Consider the following 19,790-nt stretch of genomic DNA (forward strand, 5'->3'; position numbering starts at 1 on the left):
CCATAGCTCTGGGATAGAAGTGTGCTACAGCGCCATCTTGTGAATATTAATTATTTCTGACCACTACTCTAACAGGCTTTTAAAGGTTTAGCCAAAGCGACACTGCACACCATCTGAAATACCTATTTTTGTAAACCTGACAGTGATATAATCCTGATGAAATACAAGGATCAACATAGTTGAGGTATGAGTTTAATTGTCTGAGTAGAAATAATTGTGAACAGTAGTTGGTCCATAGATGGTTAGTTGTAGGCCTACGTATCCCCTGGCAGTAACCCCCACAGAAGAACAGCCCACTCAAACCCATGAGCCCCCCTTCCCCCATAAAGCTGGGAAAAACATGTTTATTTTCGCAATACATAATATTCACAGATCAAGAAAACTAGAAAGCACTAATGACAATCAAGCAGTGGATCTGACAAACCTGAAACATGCATTTAGTTGTAAAGTCAATCTATACTAAACCATCTGTATTGGAAAGTGATTCTAATGTAACAGGAAGGTTAGTAGATTAACAAGTAGACTGCCCAGTAGAGTTACACTCAAGGCCAGGAGGGAGAGACTCTCCAGGCCAAAGCAGGCAGAGTAGACAGGCATGTTGAGAGAACCGTCAAGTCTGAGACAGGAGATAGACCAGGTCTCACAGCACTCCTGGTGGCATTGGTACGAGTTAAAGGGAGAGCACTTCGTACTCTGTCTGCAGTCTCTGGAGCTTCCAGCACTCCACACCACCATTGTGTGTAGATTGCTGAGGAAAATGTTTTAATGTAACAAAATGTGGAAAAAGGCAAGGGATCTGAATACTTTCTGAAGGCACTGTATGTATTCCAGGTGACCTGGCTCGAGGATTTCTTGAGCTGTGGGATGGTGTATCAGTTGTGTTAACAAGCAGCAGAATCATCAATAGTTGAATCATCATCATCATCATCCCCAATAACAGTGATCATCAGCAGCAGAATTATCATCAACAATACTTCATCCATAAACAGTTTAGTTTCAGACTACTGACATGGCAATAACCAAGTATATTGACACTGCATGTTACAGACAAATTTGTTTTGAAAGCCATAATAGGAATGGGTCTCACCTCACAGAAGTCCATGCCCTCCTCAAACACATCCTCCACGGACTTCTTATGCATGTGGCATTTTATGACAATGCAGCTAAATGTTTTACAATACCTCACCTGCAAAGTAATTCAAAGGATCTCAGAGAGCGCTATGCAGCTTTAACACTATAAAATACAGAGAACACAATTATTATTGTACCTTATTCCTAGTCAAAGCAGCATTTACAGTCATGCTTCCCATGTTAGATGTGGTGGATCGTGCAGCAGCTCTAGTAGGCTCTGTGTATTATAAACAATAACTGATGAAGAAAAAAAAGACACAAGGATCAGCAATATGCAAACAGTCAACATTTGGCCCCCATTTTTTTTTTTTTTTTTAACAAATGTGTGTAAATTGATTGACCTTCTTTATCTTTGCCTAAGAGCATGAAGTTAGTTTAGTACTCAGTTTGGTTCATATTGGAGGCAGTGGAGCCTTGATCATCAACGTCTTTGCCATCGTCTAGTCCTGAGTTAGAAACAGTGACTTGAAAGTCATTGGGGTCATCATATCTGTCGGCCTGTGCCAGGGTTTTGACGACGTCAGAGTAACTGTTCCCCGTCTCTGTTGTGGGGAAGACATCATCTGCATCATAGCCCTGAATGTACAGATAGGTAGGGAGGTTGTCTTTGTGATGGGCCTTAGAGTCTGTCAGTCTTGACTTTGGGGAATTCTTCACTACGGTTTCCATTGTTCTGAGATGTTGGTAGGACATCTGTATTGTCGTGGTAAATCAAGCTACTCTCACTCTGAGATGTAGCGAAGACATCTGTAATCAAATCAAACTATATTTATAAAGCCCTTTTTACATCAGCCGATGTCACAAAGTGCTATACAGAAACCCAGCTTAAAACACCAAACAGCAAGCAATGCAGATGTAAAAGCACAGTGGCTAGGAAAAACTCCCTAGAAAAGGCAGGAACCTAGGAAGAAACCTAGAGAGGAACCAGGCTCTGAGGGGCGGCCAGTCCTCTTCTGGCTGTGCCAGGTGGAGATTATAACAGTACATGGCCAAGATGTTCAAACATTCATAGATGACCAGCAGGGTCAAATAATAATTATCACAGTGGTTGTAGAGGGTGTAACAGGTCCTCCTGGAGGGAGAGAATTAGAGGGAGCATACTTAAATTCACACAGGATACCCGATAAGACAGGAGAAATACTCCAGACACAACAGACTGACCCTAGCCCCCCGACACAAACTATTGCAGCATACAGTGGCTTGCGAAAGTATTCACCCCCCTTGGCATTTTTCCTATTTTGTTGCCTTACAACCTGGAATTAAATGTGATTTTTATTTTGGGTGGGGGTTGTATCATTTCATTTACACAACCTTTGAAGATGCAAAATATTTTTGGGGGTGAAACAAACAAGAAATTAGACAAAAAAACAACTATTCACCGCCCAAAGTCAATACTTTGTAGAGCCACCTTTTGCAGCAATTACACCCCAAGAGACTTGCAGCTATGTCTCTATAAGCTTGGCACATTTAGCCACTGGGATTTTTTCCCATTCTTCAAGGCAAAACTGCTCCAGCTCCTTCAAGTTGGATGGGTTCCGCTGGTGGACAGCAATCTAAGTCATACCACAGATTCTCAATTGGTTTGAGGTCTGGGCTTTGACTAGGCCATTCCAAGACATTTAAAAATGTTTCCCCTTAAACCACTAGTGTTGCTTTAGCAGTATGCTTAGGGTCATAATCCTGCTGGAAGGTGAACCTTCGTCCCAGTCTCAAATCTCTGGAAGACTGAAACAGGTCTCCCTCAAGAATTTCCCTGTATTTAGCGCCATCCATCATTCCTTCAATTCTGACCAGTTTCCCAGTCCCTGACGATGAAAAACATCCCCACAGCATGATGCTGCCACCACCATGCTTCACTGAGTGGATGGTGTTCTCAGGGTGATGAGAGGTGTTGGGTTTGCGCCAGACATAGCGTTTTCCTTGATGGCCAAAAAGCTCAATTTTAGTCTCATCTGACCAGAGTACCTTCTTCCATATGTTTGGGGAGTTTCCCACATGCCTTTTGGTGAACACCAAACATGTTTGATAATTTTTTTCTTTAAGCAATGGCTTTTTTCTGGCCACAATTCTGTAAAGCCCAGCTCTGTGGAGTGTACGGCTTAAAGTGGACAGATACTCCAATCTCCGCTGTGGAGCTTTGCAGGTCCTTCAGGGTTATCTTTGTTGCCTCTCTGATTAATGCCCTCCTTGCCTGGTCCGTGAGTTTTGGTGGGCAGCCCTCTCTTGGCAGGTTTGTTGTGGTGCCATATTCTTTCCATTTTTTAATAATGGATTGAAGGGTGCTCCGTGGGATGTTCAAAGTTTCTGATACATTTTTTTTTATAACCCAACCCTGATCTGTCCTTCTCCACAACTTTGTCCCTTTTTATTTATTTAACCAGGTAGGCTAGTTGAGAACAAGTTCTCATTTGCAACGGCGACCTGGCCAAAATAAAGCAAAGCAGTTCGACACATACAGAGTTACACATGGAATAAACAAACATACAGTCAATAATACAGTAGAAAGTCTATATACAGTATGTGCAAATGAGGTAGTATAAGGGAGGTGAGGCAATAAATAGGCCATGGTGGCAAAGTAATTACAATATAGCAATTAAACACTGGAATGGTAGCTGTGCAGAAGATAAATGTGCAAGTAGAGATACTGGGGTGCTAAGGAGCAAGATAAATAAATTTAAAAAATACAGTATGGGGATGAGGTAGTTGGATGGGCTATGTACAGGTGCAGTGATTTGTGAATTGCTCTGACAGCTAGTGCTTAAAGCTAGTGAGGGAGATACGAGTCTCTGACCTGTTTGTAGAGCTCCTTGGTCTTCATGGTGCCGCTTGCTTGGTGATGCACCTTGCTTAGTGGTGTTGCAGACTCTGGGGCCTTTCAGAACAGGTGTATATATACTGAGATCATGTGACCAATCATGTGACACTTAGATTGCACACAGGTGGACTTTAACTAATTATGTGACTTCCTAAGGTAATTGGTTGCACCAGATCTTATTTAGGGGCTTCATAGCAAAGGGGGTGAATATATTTCTTTGAATATTTTGAAACAAATAACTGTTTTCATTTCATTTCACCAATTTTGACTATTTTGTGTAAGTCCATTACATGAAATCCAAATAAAAACCCATTTAAATTACAGGTTGTAATGCAACAAAATAGGAAAAATGCCAAGGGGGATGAATACTTTTGCAAGGCACTGTAAATACTGGAGGCTGAGACAGGAGGGGTCAGGAATCATCCTCTCTATAGTTCACTATCTCATTCTTTTTTTATGTAACTAGGCAAGTCAGTTAAGAACATATTCTGATTTACAATGACGGCCTACACCGGCCAAATCCGGACGACGCTGGGCCAATTGAGGGACTCCCAATCACGGCTGGTTGTGATAGCCTGGATTTGACCCAGAGATGCAGTGTCTTAGCCCGCTGCGCCACTCGGGAGCCCCAAAGAAGGGGTGACTTTCATTATATCTTTTTACGTATTGCTTCTCTCAGTCTTGAGTGTAGAGATGTTAGTGATGAAATCTTGAGTTTTGGTGTATTATCCCCCAGTCTGAGATGTAGGGAAGATCTCTTTTTTACGGTCTGTATTGTAGAAGTCTCTTCCTGGTGGGACCATGGTGGTGTGAATGGTTTGGCTGTTCTCAGTCTTTGACCTGGTTGTGTATATGGGATACAGTTTGCTCATGGTCGTGGTGGGTTGGTTGGTTTGAGCTTTGGTCATCTTGGGGTCATTTGTGGAAGTTGGTCTCCATCTCCCACAGTTTTCCTAATAGTTAGATTCAAAAGCACTAAATGATAACGTGCAGAGAATGTCTGCAAAAGTGTAGCCTCAGTCCCAGTATAAACAGACAGTACAAACAGATCTGGCACTCAGACTAGCAAAGGTGTGTTAATGAAGGTTTCAGATTCTCAGTCATGTGATGGGTGTGGGCATTCTTTTGGTGAGCTGAGTATTCCTCAATGAGAGATAAAAACACATAAATCCAGCTCGTTAGTGTTGTCCCTAGGGTCCAGGAACACCTGTAGAACACACTGTAGTTGTTTTATGACGCCCTCTGGACACAAACGAGATCAAGAGCCAGAAATGCCATCTCAACCCATCAGCCAAGGAAAGGCTTAGCTCCTAGTCCTCTTTAAACAGGAGGCAGCCTTTGAATGGGTGCAGCCTGGAGACTGATAATATGGTAATGTGAATTAGTGCCCAACTAGATTGGTAAACACAATACTATGTCCATCTCTGTTTAATACGTTTCGATACAGTATCACTATGATTGTCGGATGGTGTATATTACAGTTAAACACATACCAAATTCATCATCAGATTAACTGTTCTTTTAGTAATATTCAGGCATCTTTCTTCCCTCAACTGTACTCTTACATTGGCAAACTGATGCTGTAAGTCAATTTGCATGTCACTGCAAGGCATATTACAACAACAATATTGACTAATTAACAACTCACTCAAATATAGTACAAGTCTTATTTGTTTAATGCCAAAAAGACTGCTGAGCAAGCCTTAAATATTTTAATACATTTCTGAGGAATTACATTTTCCATACCAGGCAAACAGAGGAATCAATGAGCAGGTGTAAAGATATAGCTAGTCTTCCCTCTCTTCCACTCCTTTAAAAAGGGACTGTCCATGTGACAAGGCAAGGGTTCTTCCAAACCATGGGTCCTGTCAAAGCACCATTGGATGTAGAAGAGGTACATTTATCCCCAAAAAAATTGAATCACAAGGGAATGGGCAATCGTTCAAGTGACCCCCTAAGCCCCTCAAACTCAACTCTGAACTTCGAAACCAGTTCCACTGCATTTTTTCATTGTTCCCTTCTAATCAGGAACTGATTTAGACCTGGGACACCAGGTGGGTGCAATTAATTATCAGGTAGAATAGAAAACCAGCAAGCTTTGGACCTCGTAAGGAGTTGAATACCCCTGCCCTAAGCAACTTGATAAGACATTACAATTGCTTTCTACTAGAACTAACAACAATGGTGACAAATGGTACTCAAATGTATTATTAAAATCAATGGCTGCTTCATTTCAAAATGGTTGTCAAAGGGAGGAATTACTAAAAACATTACAGCTTACAGTTAAAGATAGAACAGATTAAGTGGAAATGAAAAGGTCAAATAAAGACATTTTTCGGTGGGCATCACGTTGCGCGTCTCAACTCTCTACAGCAGACCCTGTCTCTTCAGATCCTCGTAGGTCTTCTTGTTGACCACGTTTCCACTGGAGTCCTCGTACTCCTCCTCTGTATCTGGTTGCCACCGCTCTGATGACTTCTGGGACTTCAGCTTTGACCACACTGGGTTAAAAATACATATTAGTATCATGATCCAGCACATGGACTGAAAGACCAGTCTTGTTATTTTTTACCTTTTTAATTTCATGATATCCAATTGGTAGTTACAGTCTTGTCCCATCTCTGCAATTCCCGTACAGACTCGGGAGAGGCGAAGGTCGAGAGCCACGCGTCCCCCGAAACACGACCCCGCCAAGCGGCACTGCTTCTTGACACACTGCTCGCTTAACCCGGAAGCCAGCTGCACCAATGTGTCAGAGGACACACCTTACAGCTGGCGCCCGAATTCAGCTTGCAGGCGCCCGGATGGCCACAAGAAGTCGCAAGAGCGCAAATTGGACAAGGAAATCCTGTCCAGTCAAACCCTTCCCTAACCCAGACGAAGCTGGGCCAAATGTGCACCGCCTCCCAGTCAGGGCGAATCGAACCCGGGTCTTTAGTGATGCCTCAAGCACTGTGCCGCAGTGCCTCAGACCGCTGCACCACTCATTTTTAATTATTTATTTAACCAGTAAAGACCCTTGCAGTCAGAAACTTTTTTGCAAGGGCAATCTGGATGCACAACTACACTGACCAATATTTATTGGTCTGGGAACACTTTTTTTCCTCTAACATGATTCTATTCAACCCAAATAACAATACTCATTCTTTTCACTTGTCATCTGCCTCAGCCTCTATCAGGGCTGTAACAGAACTACTTACGAGAGACAGCGTCCTCGATCTGGGTGACGTTGGCAAAGTGAGCCGTGTTGGGGATTCCCAGGCAGCGCATGCCATGGGCGTGACGCCACTCCTGTGGGGTGGGGAAGACAACATATTAGCTAGCAACAATATTAGCGGAGAACAGAATTAGTACACTTTCTAAATTTGAATCCTCTTCAGTTTCACTCATTATAGACATATTAAAAAACTAAAGGAGGGCATTGATATGACAATGTAATAACCCAGTATGACATAAGCTAATAATAATAATGAGAAATTTGAACATACTGCAAAGTGCCTCTGGAAGGCCTTAGGTCCCCTGTATGTGTAGTTTCCACAGATCTCACAGTTATAGTTGATGTTCAGCCCATGGAGTTTATACAGCCAGTATGGAATGGGCTAGAACAGATAAACAAGGTAAGCGTGGTGGCATGCAACCGCTGTACAATAAAGTCTGAATAAATAATACATTTTTTTTTTATTTGATTGCCATTGCAGAACTTTTTCACAGCTAGTACACAGGTCTGATATATGGAAGAAGGTCCTGACCTTTCCATCCCAGCCGAGAGGAAGGTTCTTGGGGTTGTAGATGATCTCGTTGTCCTCATCTTCACTCTCACTCTCACTGAGCTGCTCCTCTTCTTCATCCTCTCTCTCCTCTCCTGTCCGGGCCTGCTTCCTCTGCACGTTCTCATGGGTCAGCTGCCTCTGCTCCTACAGTGCCATAGACAATCAGATGGAACTGTGAACAGGTGTTTGTGTGGATTATCGGAAATAACACCTATAGAATGGCCTGGAACTAACCATTTTATAAAGGCCCATTTCAAAAGTCGTCCTAAAAACTACTGAAATTGATTAAATACGATTGTGAAAATATATAATCGAGTCATTCTTGGCAGCTTTTACATACCCCCAGGATTTCCACATACTCATAAATCTGAGACTCCAGGAAGGCGATTTCTTTGTTACGCTCCGTGTCTCTGCAGAGAGATTAGAATGGTCAATAACAAGGCTATATCATGCCACCAGGTGCAGAAAAACACACACATGCAAATGTTTAACTGACGATCACATACTTCTTGGGTCCTTTGGACTTAGGGTTCTTGGCGAACAGGGAGGGATCCAGAGATTCCAGAGATTTGCCTTTGGTGCTAAACAGCCTCTGGGCTCTCTCCTCCAGGGTTCTGTGGAGTCACATACACATTTAGCCACATACAGCCATTTAACAACCTTTCATCTGACACACCCAATCCGATATTAAATTTGTCATTACTAGGGCTGTGGCGGTCATGAAATTTCATCAGCCAGTGATTGTCAATCAAATAACTCACAGTAATTGACCGTAAATTAACAAACACATTTAGCATCTCCTGGCTTCCACACACAGCCTACAAGCCACTGACGCAGACCTTTGGAAAATCTACATTTTAAAAAGTCTAATAAATCCATGTAATATAGCCTACACCTTCACAATAAATCCATTATATATTTTAGACAGGTCTGAAGAAACATGATATGAAGAAAATGTAGTCTATTTCAGAAGAACAAAATAGCAGCATACTCTGAGTTGTCCTGATGTTAGGTCCTGATCTGGCTATGCCATTTGGCTGTGGGCTACACTAGTTCATTTAGCAGACAAGATTTGCTTAGAATTCCGGGGCATTATTTTATAGTATGAAGAATACAAGTGAACAAAGCTGAATAAAATAGAAAGGATATTTTCTCTGAACAATTTGAGGGAGTGCGCACATGCGGCTCTTCTGTGTTGAGTGGTTACCAAAAATAGGTACTCCAAGTTATTAATATAAGCGCTGTTAGGCTCTACACCCTTTGTAAAGCGGATTAATGTGCTTAATTTTAAAATAAGTTATTTTGCCACTTTAGTTGTGTTATAAACCTTATTAAAACATATAGGCTAGGCTACATGAGGTGTGCGACTGATTTGAAGTTGCAAAAAAAAAAAGTGATAATGTATAATTCACAAGTGATAGGCTAATATTATCACATCAGACTATTCTTGATTTAATCTTGTCTTTACATATACGAAATAATGTGTGAAATTCATTTTGATTTAGAATGGACCATTATCATGCACCTGTCTCGAAACAGGAGAAGGGTGGAAGAAAAACACGTCATCTCTGCACTTAAATAGCACACACTTTTGCTGTGGTTAATTTTCATGCCAGCCAGGGAGGCTATATTCCTGTTGTAAATATAAGCAATGTGCTTAATATTAGGAAAGTTGAGAAATAAATATAGTAGGCCTAGCCTATAGAAAGCTAATTGGATCCTCTTTTCAATAGAGGCTTTCACTCCGTTTTCTCGCACAACTGCATAGCCTATAGAGATGTTGCGCAACATGAGCTCATGGGCTCTAATGAAGTGTTTGATTAAATGTTCGATTACATTTGCATTGATGTCAGAGTCATTAGAGGGACAATAGAGTGCCGAGTACCATGCTTGGTAAGCTGCTAATTCAAGTATGGTAGGCTACTAATGACCATCAGCAGTATTAGACTTTGTAGAAGCCCAATTACCGTGACTAAACGGTCAGCAGGTAGCCTTGTGGTTAGAGCGTCGGACTAGTAACCGAAGTGTTGCAAGATGGAATCCCTGAGCTGATAAGGTAAAAATCTGTCGTTCTGCCCCTGAACAAGGCAGTTAACCCACTGTTTCTAGGCCATCATTGAAAATAAGAATTTGTTTTTAACTGACTTGCCTAGTTAAATAAAAGGTCAAATAAAACATTTTTAAAAAAACATGGAATTTGACTGCCTTCATGACTCGTGACCAGCAGGGTGGCGGTAATACGGTCACCGCAACAGCCCTAATTATTACACCGTCTATCTATACTCCTAGTCTACAGATGGAATTTGATATTAAATTATTCCAGTTACTGTTATTACCATATTCCAGATTGATTGCATGTCCATAGACGACCTCCCAGCCACAGAAGAGCATGTTAATTGCTTACCCTCCACATTTCAGGCCCAGGGCCATAAGGGCTGACTTCAACCTGTCCAGACCCAGGGAAGCTAACTCCTCCCAAGAGGAGAAGGCAGAAAGGTCCAGGTGGGCTCCTGCATGGGTCAGAGCACTGCTTGTCTCTTTCTATAAGAGAATTTTAAAAATAAAATAACAATTAAAACACCCATCTAGACCATCACACTACTGTCACTATAGTAGACGTCCTCCCCATCTTGGACACTCACTGGCCAGCCAGGGAAGGTCCCCATCTCCCACTTCTTCTCAAACTCTCCCAGGATCTTGCCGTAGAGATCATTCTGGTCGAGCAGAGGTTTGACTCTCTCTGTGTAGTCCTGAAGGTACTCCAGTAGCATCTCTAAGTACCTGTTATAACATAACACAGGTGTCAAACAACCTGATGGAAAAACGAATTAAAAAGGTACTACAATTATATAGGAATAACATTTATACTGAACAAAAATATGAATACAACGTCAAGTGTTGGTTCAATGTTTCATGAGTTGAAATAAAAGATCACAGAAATGTTCCAGACGCACAAAAGCATATTTCGCTCAAATTGTGCACAAATTTGATTACATCCCTGTTGGTGAGCGTTTCTTCTTTCCCAAGATAATCTATCCACCTGATAAGTGTGGCATATCATGAAGCTGATTAAACAGCATGATTATTACACAGGTGCACCTTGTGCTGGGACAATAAAAGGCCACTAAAACGTGCAGTTGTGTCACAACACAATGCCACAGATGTCTCAAGTTGAAGGTACGTGCAATTGGCATGCTGACTCCAGGAATGGCCACCAGAGCTGATGCCAGACAATTAAATGTTCATTTCTTGACCATACGCCACCTCCACTGTCATTTAAAAAAATTGGCAGTACGCCCAACCAGCCTCACAACTGCAGACCACGTGTAACCATGCCAGCCCAGGACCTCCACATCCGGCTTCTTCACCTGCGGGATGGTCTGAGATGAACCACCTGAACAGCTGATGAAACAGAGTTTGTACAACCGAAGAATTTCTGCACAAACAGTCAGGGAAGCTTATCTGTGTCCTCGTCATCCTCACCAGGGTCTTCTCATGACTGCAGTTCAGCGTCGTAACCGACTTCAGTGGGCAAATGCTCACCTTCAATGGCCACTGGCACGCCGGAGAAGTGTTATTCATTGATAAATCCTGGTTTCAACTGTACTGGGCAGATAGCTTGTATTGCGTCGTGTGGGTAAGCGTTTTGCTGATGTCAACGATGTGAACAGAGTGCCCCATGGTGGTGGTATGGGCAGGCATAAGCTACGGACTACAAACAATTCCATTTTATCGATGGCAATTTAAATACACAGAGATACCATGACAAGATCCAGAGGCCCATTGTTGTGCCATTCATCCGCCACCATCATCTAATTTTTCAGCATGATAATGCACGGGCCCCATGTCGCAAGGATCTGTACATAATTCCTGTAAGCTGAAAATGTTCCAGATCCTCCATGGCCTGCATACTCACCAGACATGTCACTTATTGAGCATGTTTGGGATGCTCTGGATCAACATGTACGACAGCATGTTCCAGATCCCGCAAATATCCAGCAACTTCACACAGCCATTGAAGAGGAGTGGGACAACATTCCACAGGCCACAATCAACACCCTGATCAACTCTATGGGAAGGAGAAGTGTCACACTGCATGAGGCAAATGGTGGTCATACCAGATACTGATTGGTTTTCTGATCCACACCTACTTTAAACATATATATATTTTTTTTAAATCTGTGACCAAGAGGCATATCTGTATTCCCAGTCATGTGAAATCCAAAGATTAAGGCCTAAAGAATTTATTTCAATTGACTGATTTCCTTATATGAAATGTAACTCAGTAAAATCGTTGAAATTGTTGCATGTTGTGTTTAGTGTAGTACATTTACAGTACAATCACAAAGAAAACATCTGCACGATAAAAACAGTTAGCCATGCTTACTTTTTGTATTCAGCGTTCTTTCTGTCTTTGGAGATATCAAACAGCTGGTCAAACGAGGACAGGTAGCTGATGTACTCCAGTTTCTGAAACAGAGGCCAGAAGGTTTTAGTATAGTTTTCCAAGACTAAGGTGAAGATTATGGTGGGTATGGAGTAGAGGTCGACCGATTATGATTTTTCAACGCCGATACGGATTATTGAAGGACCAAAAAAAGCCGATACCGATTAATCGGCCTATATTTTTTATTTGTAATAATGACAATTACAACAATACTGAATGAACACTTATTTTAATTTAATAAAAATACTATCAATTTAGCCTCAAATAAATAATGAAACATGTTCAATTTGGTTTAAATAATGCAAAAACAAAGTGTTGGAGAGGTAAAAGTGCAATATGTGCCACGCAAAAAAGCTAACGTTTAAGTTCCTTGCTCAGAACATATGAAAGCTGGTGGTTCCTTTTAACATGAGTCTTCAATATTCCCAGGTAAGATGTTTTAGTTTGTAGTTATTATAGGACTATTTCTCTCTATACGATTTGCATTTCATATACCTTTGACTATTGGATGTTCTTATAGGCACTTTAGTATTGCCAGTAACAGTATAGCTTCCGTCCCTCTCCTCGCTCCTACCTGGGCTCAAACCAGGAACACATGGACAACAGCCACCCTCGAAGCAGCGTTACCAATGCAGAGCAAGAGGAACAACTACTCCAAGTCTCCGAGCGAGTGACGTTTGAAATGCTATTAGCTCGCACTCGGCTAACTAGCTAGCCATTTCACATCGGTTACACCAGCCTAATCTCGGGAGTTGATAGGCTTGAAGTCATAAACAGCGCAATGCTTGAAGAATTGCGAAGGGCTGCTGGCAAAACGCACGAAAGTGCTGTTTGAATGAATGCTTACGAGCCTGCTGGTGCCGACCACTGCTCAGTCAGACTGCTCTATCAAATCATAGACTTCATTATAATTTAATAACACAGAAATACGAGCATTAGGTCATTAATATGGTTGAATCCGGAAACTATCATCTCGAAAACAAAACGTTTATTTTTTCTGTGAAATACAGAACCGTTCCGTATTTTATCTAACGGGTGGCATCCCTAAGTCTAAATATTCCTGTTACATTGCACAACCTTCAATGTTATGTCATAATTACGTAAAATTCTGGCAAATTAGTTCGCAACGAGCCAGGCGGCCCAAACTGTTGCATATACCCTGACTCTGCGCGCAATGAACGCAAGAGAACTGACACAATTTCACCTGGTTAATATTGCCTACTAACCTGGATTTCTTTTAGGTAAATATGCACGTTTAAAAATATATACTTCTGTGTATTGATTTTAAGAAAGGCATTGATGTTTATGGTTAGGTACAGTCGTGCAACGATTTTGCTTTTTTCACGAATGCGCTTTTGTTAAATTATCCCCCGTTTGGCGAAGTTGGCTGTCTTTGTTAGGAAGAAATAGTCTTCACACAGTTCGCAACGAGCCAGGCGGCCCAAACTGCTGCATATACCCTGACTCTGTTGCAGAGGTGACACATTTTCCCTAGTTAAAAGAAATTCATGTTAGCAGGCAATATTAACTAAATATGCAGGTTTAAAAATATATACTTGTGTATTGATTTTAAGAAAGACATTGATGTTTATGGTTAGACGTTGGAGCAATGACAGTTATTTTTCGCTAATGCGCACCACATCGATTATATGCAACGCAAGACAGGCTAGATAAACTAGTAATATCATCAACCATGTGTAGTTAACTAGTGATTATGATTGATTGATTGTTTTTTATAAGATAAGTTTAATGCTAGCTAGCAACTTACCATGGCTTCTTACTGCATTCGCATAACAGGCAGGCTCCACGTGGAGTGCAATGTAAAGCAGGTAGTTAGAGCGTTGGACTAGTTAACCCTAAGGTTGCAAGATTGAATCCCCAAGCTGCCTTGGTAAAAATCTGTCGTTCTGCCCCTGAACAAGGCAATTAACCCACCGTTCCTAGGCCGTCATTGAAAATAAGAATGCGTTCTTAACCTGTTAGGGCTAGGGGGCAGCATTTGCACGTCTGGATAAAAAAAATGTACCCGATTTAATCTGGTTACTAATCCTACCCAGTAACTAGAATATGCATATACTTATTATATATGGATAGAAAACACTCTAAAGTTTCTAAAACTGTTTGAATGGTGTCTGTGAGTATAACAGAACTCATTTGGCAGGCAAAACCCTGAGACATTTTCTGACAGGAAGTGGATACCTGATGTGTTGTATTACCTTTAAACCTATCCCATTGAAAAGCACAGGGGCTGAGGAATATTTTGGCACTTCCTATTGCTTCCACTAGATGTCACCAGCCTTTACAAAGTGTTTTGAGTCTTCTGGAGGGAGATCTGACCGAACAAGAGCCATGGAACGATGATGTCCCATTAAACACCTGGCGCGCGAGTTCATGTTGGGTACCCTCGTTCCAATACGTTATAAAAGAGTATGCATTCGTCCACCTTGAATATTATTCATGTTCTGGTTAAAAAGGCCCTAATGATTTATGCTATACAACGTTTGACATGTTTGAACAAACGTAAATATATTTTTTCCCCTCGTTCATGACGAGAAGTCCGGCTGGCTTAGATCATGTGCTAACAAGACGGAGATTTTTGGACATAAATGATGAGCTTTTTTGAACAAAACTACATTCGTTATGGACCTGTGATACCTGGAAGTGACATCTGATGAAGAGAATCAAAGGTAATGGATTATTTACATAGTATTTTCGATTTTAGATCTCCCCAACATGACGGCTAGTCTGTATCGCAACGCGTATTTTTCTGGGCGCAGTGCTCAGATTATTGCAAAGTGTGATTTCCCAGTAAGGTTATTTTTAAATCTGGCAAGTTGATTGCGTTCAAGAGATGTAAATCTATAATTCTTTAAATGACAATATAATATTTTACCAATGTTTTCTAATTTTAATTATTTAATTTGTGACGCTGACTTGACTGCCGGTTATTGGAGGGAAACGATTTCCTCAACATCAATGCCATAGTAAAACGCTGTTTTTGGATATAAATATGAACTTGATAGAACTAAAAATGCATGCATTGTCTAACATAATGTCCTAGGAGTGTCATCTGATGGAGATTGTAAAAGGTTAGTGCATCATTTAGCTGGTTTTATGGTTTTGGTGACCCTGTCTTTGAATCGACAAAACATTACACACAACTCTTGTAAATGTACTGTCCTAACATACTCTAAATTTATGCTTTCGCCGTAAAACCTTTTTGAAATCGTAAAACGTGGTTAGATTAAGGAGATGTTTATCTTTCAAAGGGTGTAAAATAGTTGTATGTTTGAAAAATTTGAATTTTGACATTTATTTGGATTCAAATTTGCCGCTCTTGAAATGCACCTGCTGTTGATGGAGTGCACCACGGGTGGCACGCTAGCGTCCCACCTAGCCCATAGAGGTTAACTGACTTCCCTAGTTAAATATTTAAAAAATATTATTATTATTATTATTATTATTATTATTATTATTATTATTATTATTATATATTTTTTTTTAATAGGCAAATCATTTGCCCAAAATACCGATTGTTATGAAAACTTGAAATTGGCCCTAATTAAAATCGGCCATTCCGATTAATCGGTCGACCTCTAGTATGGAGAGTGGGCACCTTACCTCGGCCCCTTTCAGGTTGACAAACTTCCGATAGCAGTCATGGAGATCCAGGTAGCGTCCATAGGCCTCCTCATCACTGAACTCCACCATGTCTGGGGAAAGACCACATAAATCATTACATTAACACCTACACTGAGAGTCCGATATGGATACCACCACCATAGTGTAGAAAGCTCACTCTGTGTTTCTTCCGTTGGGTTCTCTCTAGCCTTGACCAGCTCGTCAAACTCCATGGACATGGGCACACATATCTGAAACAACAATAATACAGATTTAGCCACAGCAGGAGAGATAAATAAATCCTGATGAAGGCTGGTTGACCCAAACTTTTGTTCAAGATTTGGTTTAAGACATTTATTGTGGAACATGCAATAACACGAGGACCTTTTTCCTTTCATGCACCTGGAACTGTAGAATTACATATAGAATTATAATAGTAATTTGAAGGGGAAATCTGCAATGGTGTATCTTTGACTTTTAAATTAATTACATAACCCTATTGATTCTTGAAGAATAACTTAATGCCTCATGCACTTAGTTAAAACTGTCATACCCCACCAGAAGCCAAAATATAAGCTTGTTTTACTCCATTGTTTGTAAACAAATACTGTAGAGTACAGCCTCCAGGGCCTAAAATTAACACCCGCCAAATGTGGGTAGGTTTTGGCATTGGCGGGTAAAATGTCCATTTCACCCGCCACGTGGTCAGGGCTCCACAGTGCAAGCATGTCACTTGCACTTGTGACAAAATAGCCAAGTATGATCACATTTATAGTAAAATAAATGCAGGAGTAGCTGTTTAAAATATTTCTTCCATTTTTTTTCTCTCCCATAGCTGGTAAATTAAAACACTGTCAAATAACCCTACATAGCCTATTCCACCCCGCGTTGCAACACTGCCTGGCTGGGAGCTGTGCTCAAGTGACGAGGTGAGTGAAAGTTTTCTTTATTTTTAGAAGCGCTGCGCACAGGCATAAAAGTTGGTTTAATTTACTTGAAACCAACATCTACTGAAGTGAGACTTTGTCCTTGTGTTTCTTGGCTATTTACATTGTTTTGTCCACAAACTAGGTTTTTCTACTGCTAGGGAAGAGAATACAACACTTCTACTACCAGTGGCGGAAAAAGTACCCAATTGTCATACTTGAGTAAAAGTAAAGATATCTTAATAGAAAATGACTCAAGTAAAAGTTAGTCAGTCACCCAGTAAAATACTACTTGAGTAAGTCTAAATATACTTAAATATCAAAAGTAAATGTACAAATAATTTACACTTCCTTATATTAAGCGAACCAGACGACAATATATATATTTTTTTACGTATGGATAGCCAGGGGCACACTCCAAAACCCAGACATAATTTACAAACAAAGCATGTGTTTAGTGAGTCAGCCAGATCAGGGATGACCAGGGAGGTTCTTTGGACAAGTGTGTGAATTAGACCATTCTCTGTCCTGCTAAGCATTTAAAATATAACGAGTACTTTTGGGTGTCAGGGAAAATGTATGGAGTAGAAAGTACATTTTTTTCTTTAGGAATGCAGTGAAGAAAAAATATTTTTACTTAAGTACTTTACACCACTGTCTACTACTCAGACGCAATCTCACAGGCACAAACATGACTCGAGTCGCGTTACCACTGTAACCTCCTGCCCTTAAAAGGGGCAGGTGAACATTTGTCTCGTGATATTTTTATTAAAAAAATTAAATTAAATAATATACATTGTTTACAATTTAGTCATTTAGTAGACACTTATCCAGAGCGACTTAAAGTTAGTGCATTCATCTTAAGATAGCTAGGTGGGACAACCACATATCACAGGCATAGAAAGTACATTTTTCCTCAAAGTAGCTATCCGTAGAGTCAGAGCTAGAAAGGGGGGAGGGGTGTCAAGTGAAAGTGCTGGTTCACATTTCATTTTTAGTTGTTGAGGACTATTTAAGATACTGTTTGAAGAGGTGGGGTTTCAGATGTTTTCAGAAGATGGGCAGGGACTCTGCTGTCCTAGCTTCAGGGGGAAGCTGGTTCCACCATTGGGGTGCCAGGACAGAGAAGAGCTTGGACTGGGCTTAGTGGGTGATGCCCTCCCGTAGGGTTGGGAGGGCCAAGAGACCTGAGGTGGCAGAAAGGACTGCTTGGGTTGAGGTGTAGGGTTTGCGCATAGCCTGAAGGAAGGGAGGGGCAGTTTCTCTTGCTGTTCCATAGGTTAGCACCATGGTTTTGTAGTGGATGTGAGCTTCGACCGGAAGCTAGTGGAGTGTGTGGAGGAGGGGGGTGACAGAGAACTTGGGAAGGTTGAAAACCATGCGGGCTGCAGCATTCTGGATAAGTTGCATGGGTTTGATGGCACAAGCGGTGAGCCCAGCCAACAGCAAGTTGCAGTAATCCTCACCCGTCTGGACAAGTGCCTGGATTCTGTTTGTGTGTACCACATTACTTCTTACTAGTAATACATTTATTGTTTTAGAAACATTAAAGTATGCTTATCAATTTTTTTGGCTTGTTGGTGTAATTGTAGTGGGGGAAAAAATCTGTCTGTAAAACATTAAGTGACTGTTAGATTTTTAAATCTATCTGCTACAGTGGCTAGTTTACCCAAAAGTACATGTTATGCCCCAATAGCCTCAAAATATGTTTCAAACTATACTTGATATCATGGATGTCAGTCTTAACTCTCTATGAATTTGAGTGGTTACATTTCTCCTGCACCATCCCCTCAGCTTTTTACCAAAACAATGGCAGATTGCCCCTTTCAAAACAGATCTGTGTCTAGAACTACATATGGTTTTTGAGAACCTTCTCAACAGAGAAGATATACTTCTGACATGATTTCTTCAGTTTATAGCTAGGACAGACAGGAAGCAGCTAACAAAAAAATTACCTCATTAGGATGCTTCCTGTGGAACTCCTTGATCTGTTTAAGTCTGTTGTAGAACTCTGCAAACTCATTTGGTCCGGAGATGGCGTTCAGTTCATCCTTCCTCATACTGTAGAAAGAGAACACAACAATATTACACCTCTGACTTACTCCACATAGCAAGGCTAATCATGCTTGAGAGCTTGAAACATTACACACACTTACCCATCTTTGTCTTCATATGCTTCCCTGACAGTTGAACTCACGTCCATGTATCTCTGAAAGGATGAAGCTTGTCATTAAAAAAAAAACTGTCACATCATGCATGTCCTTGGCAAGGTAAATAAGTAGGCTGTTAGCCACAAGACAAGTTAATATGAAAACACAGGTGCAACTTGTGATGTTTCAATATCACATAGAATACTCACATCCAACATTGCTCTTGTTCGATGGTCTGAGTTTATTTGTTCGCGTAACTGTTTGAGAAGAAACATGTATAAATATTAGTTAGCTGGCAGAGACAGAAACGGGACCAAACTCCATCCCATTGGGTTGTATTTACTAGTTAGTACTACTAGCGTTAGCTAGTTGCATTAGCTATTAGGCTAACGTTAGCTGGCTGAGAATACAATTGTTGCCAGCTATATTGTAACTGATACAATTGTTAGTCGACCACAAATAAACAAAATAGTCGACCACAATTAAAAAAAATTATAATAACACATAAGCTACTATCCTCAGCAATAACGTTAGCTAATATGAATTTGTTTAATGCTCTAACATTGATTTGCTTTGACTTTGGAACAATTAACGTCCTCATTAGCATTAAATAGCATTATCACTGATGCAACACATACCGTGGTTTTCTTATGCATCATTTCCTTAGTTTTGGCATCCAACAGCCTTTCCTTCTCCTCATGGTAGCGACGTTGTTGTTCTAAAATCGTCTCCATTGTTATTTCCTTAACCACAAATGACAGAAATAAGACGGACTTGAACAATGACTGCCATAAAACTTGGCCTACGTTGATTTTCAATGGCGCATGTTGCGATAGAGAGGAAGTAGTTCCATAGTTTATACACCGCGTGAGGACACATCGTTCCCATAAATTTGGTTCCGCCACGCTCAGTGAGTTTTTGAGTATGAGA

The 19,790-nt window shown here is 40.9% G+C and overlaps 1 protein-coding gene and 1 long non-coding RNA gene across 2 annotated transcripts; both read right to left on the bottom strand.

Annotated features, from left to right (window-relative positions):
• Window positions 1-269: 269 nt before the first annotated feature.
• Window positions 270-1,884, bottom strand: LOC106570287 (uncharacterized). The gene is made up of 3 exons (XR_001320638.2): window positions 1,269-1,884; window positions 1,088-1,186; window positions 270-857 (listed from the first exon to the last, which is right to left on the bottom strand). It is a non-coding gene; the product is annotated as an uncharacterized lncRNA (long non-coding RNA).
• A 3,715-nt stretch (window positions 1,885-5,599) lies between these two features.
• Window positions 5,600-19,755, bottom strand: LOC106570281 (splicing factor 3A subunit 3). Its single transcript, XM_014142430.2, has 15 exons — window positions 19,499-19,755; window positions 19,070-19,117; window positions 18,867-18,919; window positions 18,666-18,771; window positions 15,963-16,035; window positions 15,785-15,876; window positions 12,104-12,186; window positions 10,359-10,497; window positions 10,121-10,257; window positions 8,223-8,330; window positions 8,057-8,126; window positions 7,696-7,860; window positions 7,435-7,545; window positions 7,147-7,237; window positions 5,600-6,447 (listed from the first exon to the last, which is right to left on the bottom strand). The coding sequence occupies exons 1-15, from the start codon at window positions 19,592-19,594 to the stop codon at window positions 6,314-6,316; spliced, it is 1,506 nt and encodes a 501-aa protein (XP_013997905.1). The 5' UTR covers window positions 19,595-19,755; the 3' UTR covers window positions 5,600-6,313.
• Between the last annotated feature and the right edge of the window lie 35 nt (window positions 19,756-19,790).

Source organism: Salmo salar, chromosome ssa14, assembly GCF_905237065.1.
Source record: "Salmo salar chromosome ssa14, Ssal_v3.1, whole genome shotgun sequence".
In the NCBI taxonomy this organism is placed as follows: Eukaryota; Metazoa; Chordata; class Actinopteri; order Salmoniformes; family Salmonidae; genus Salmo; species Salmo salar.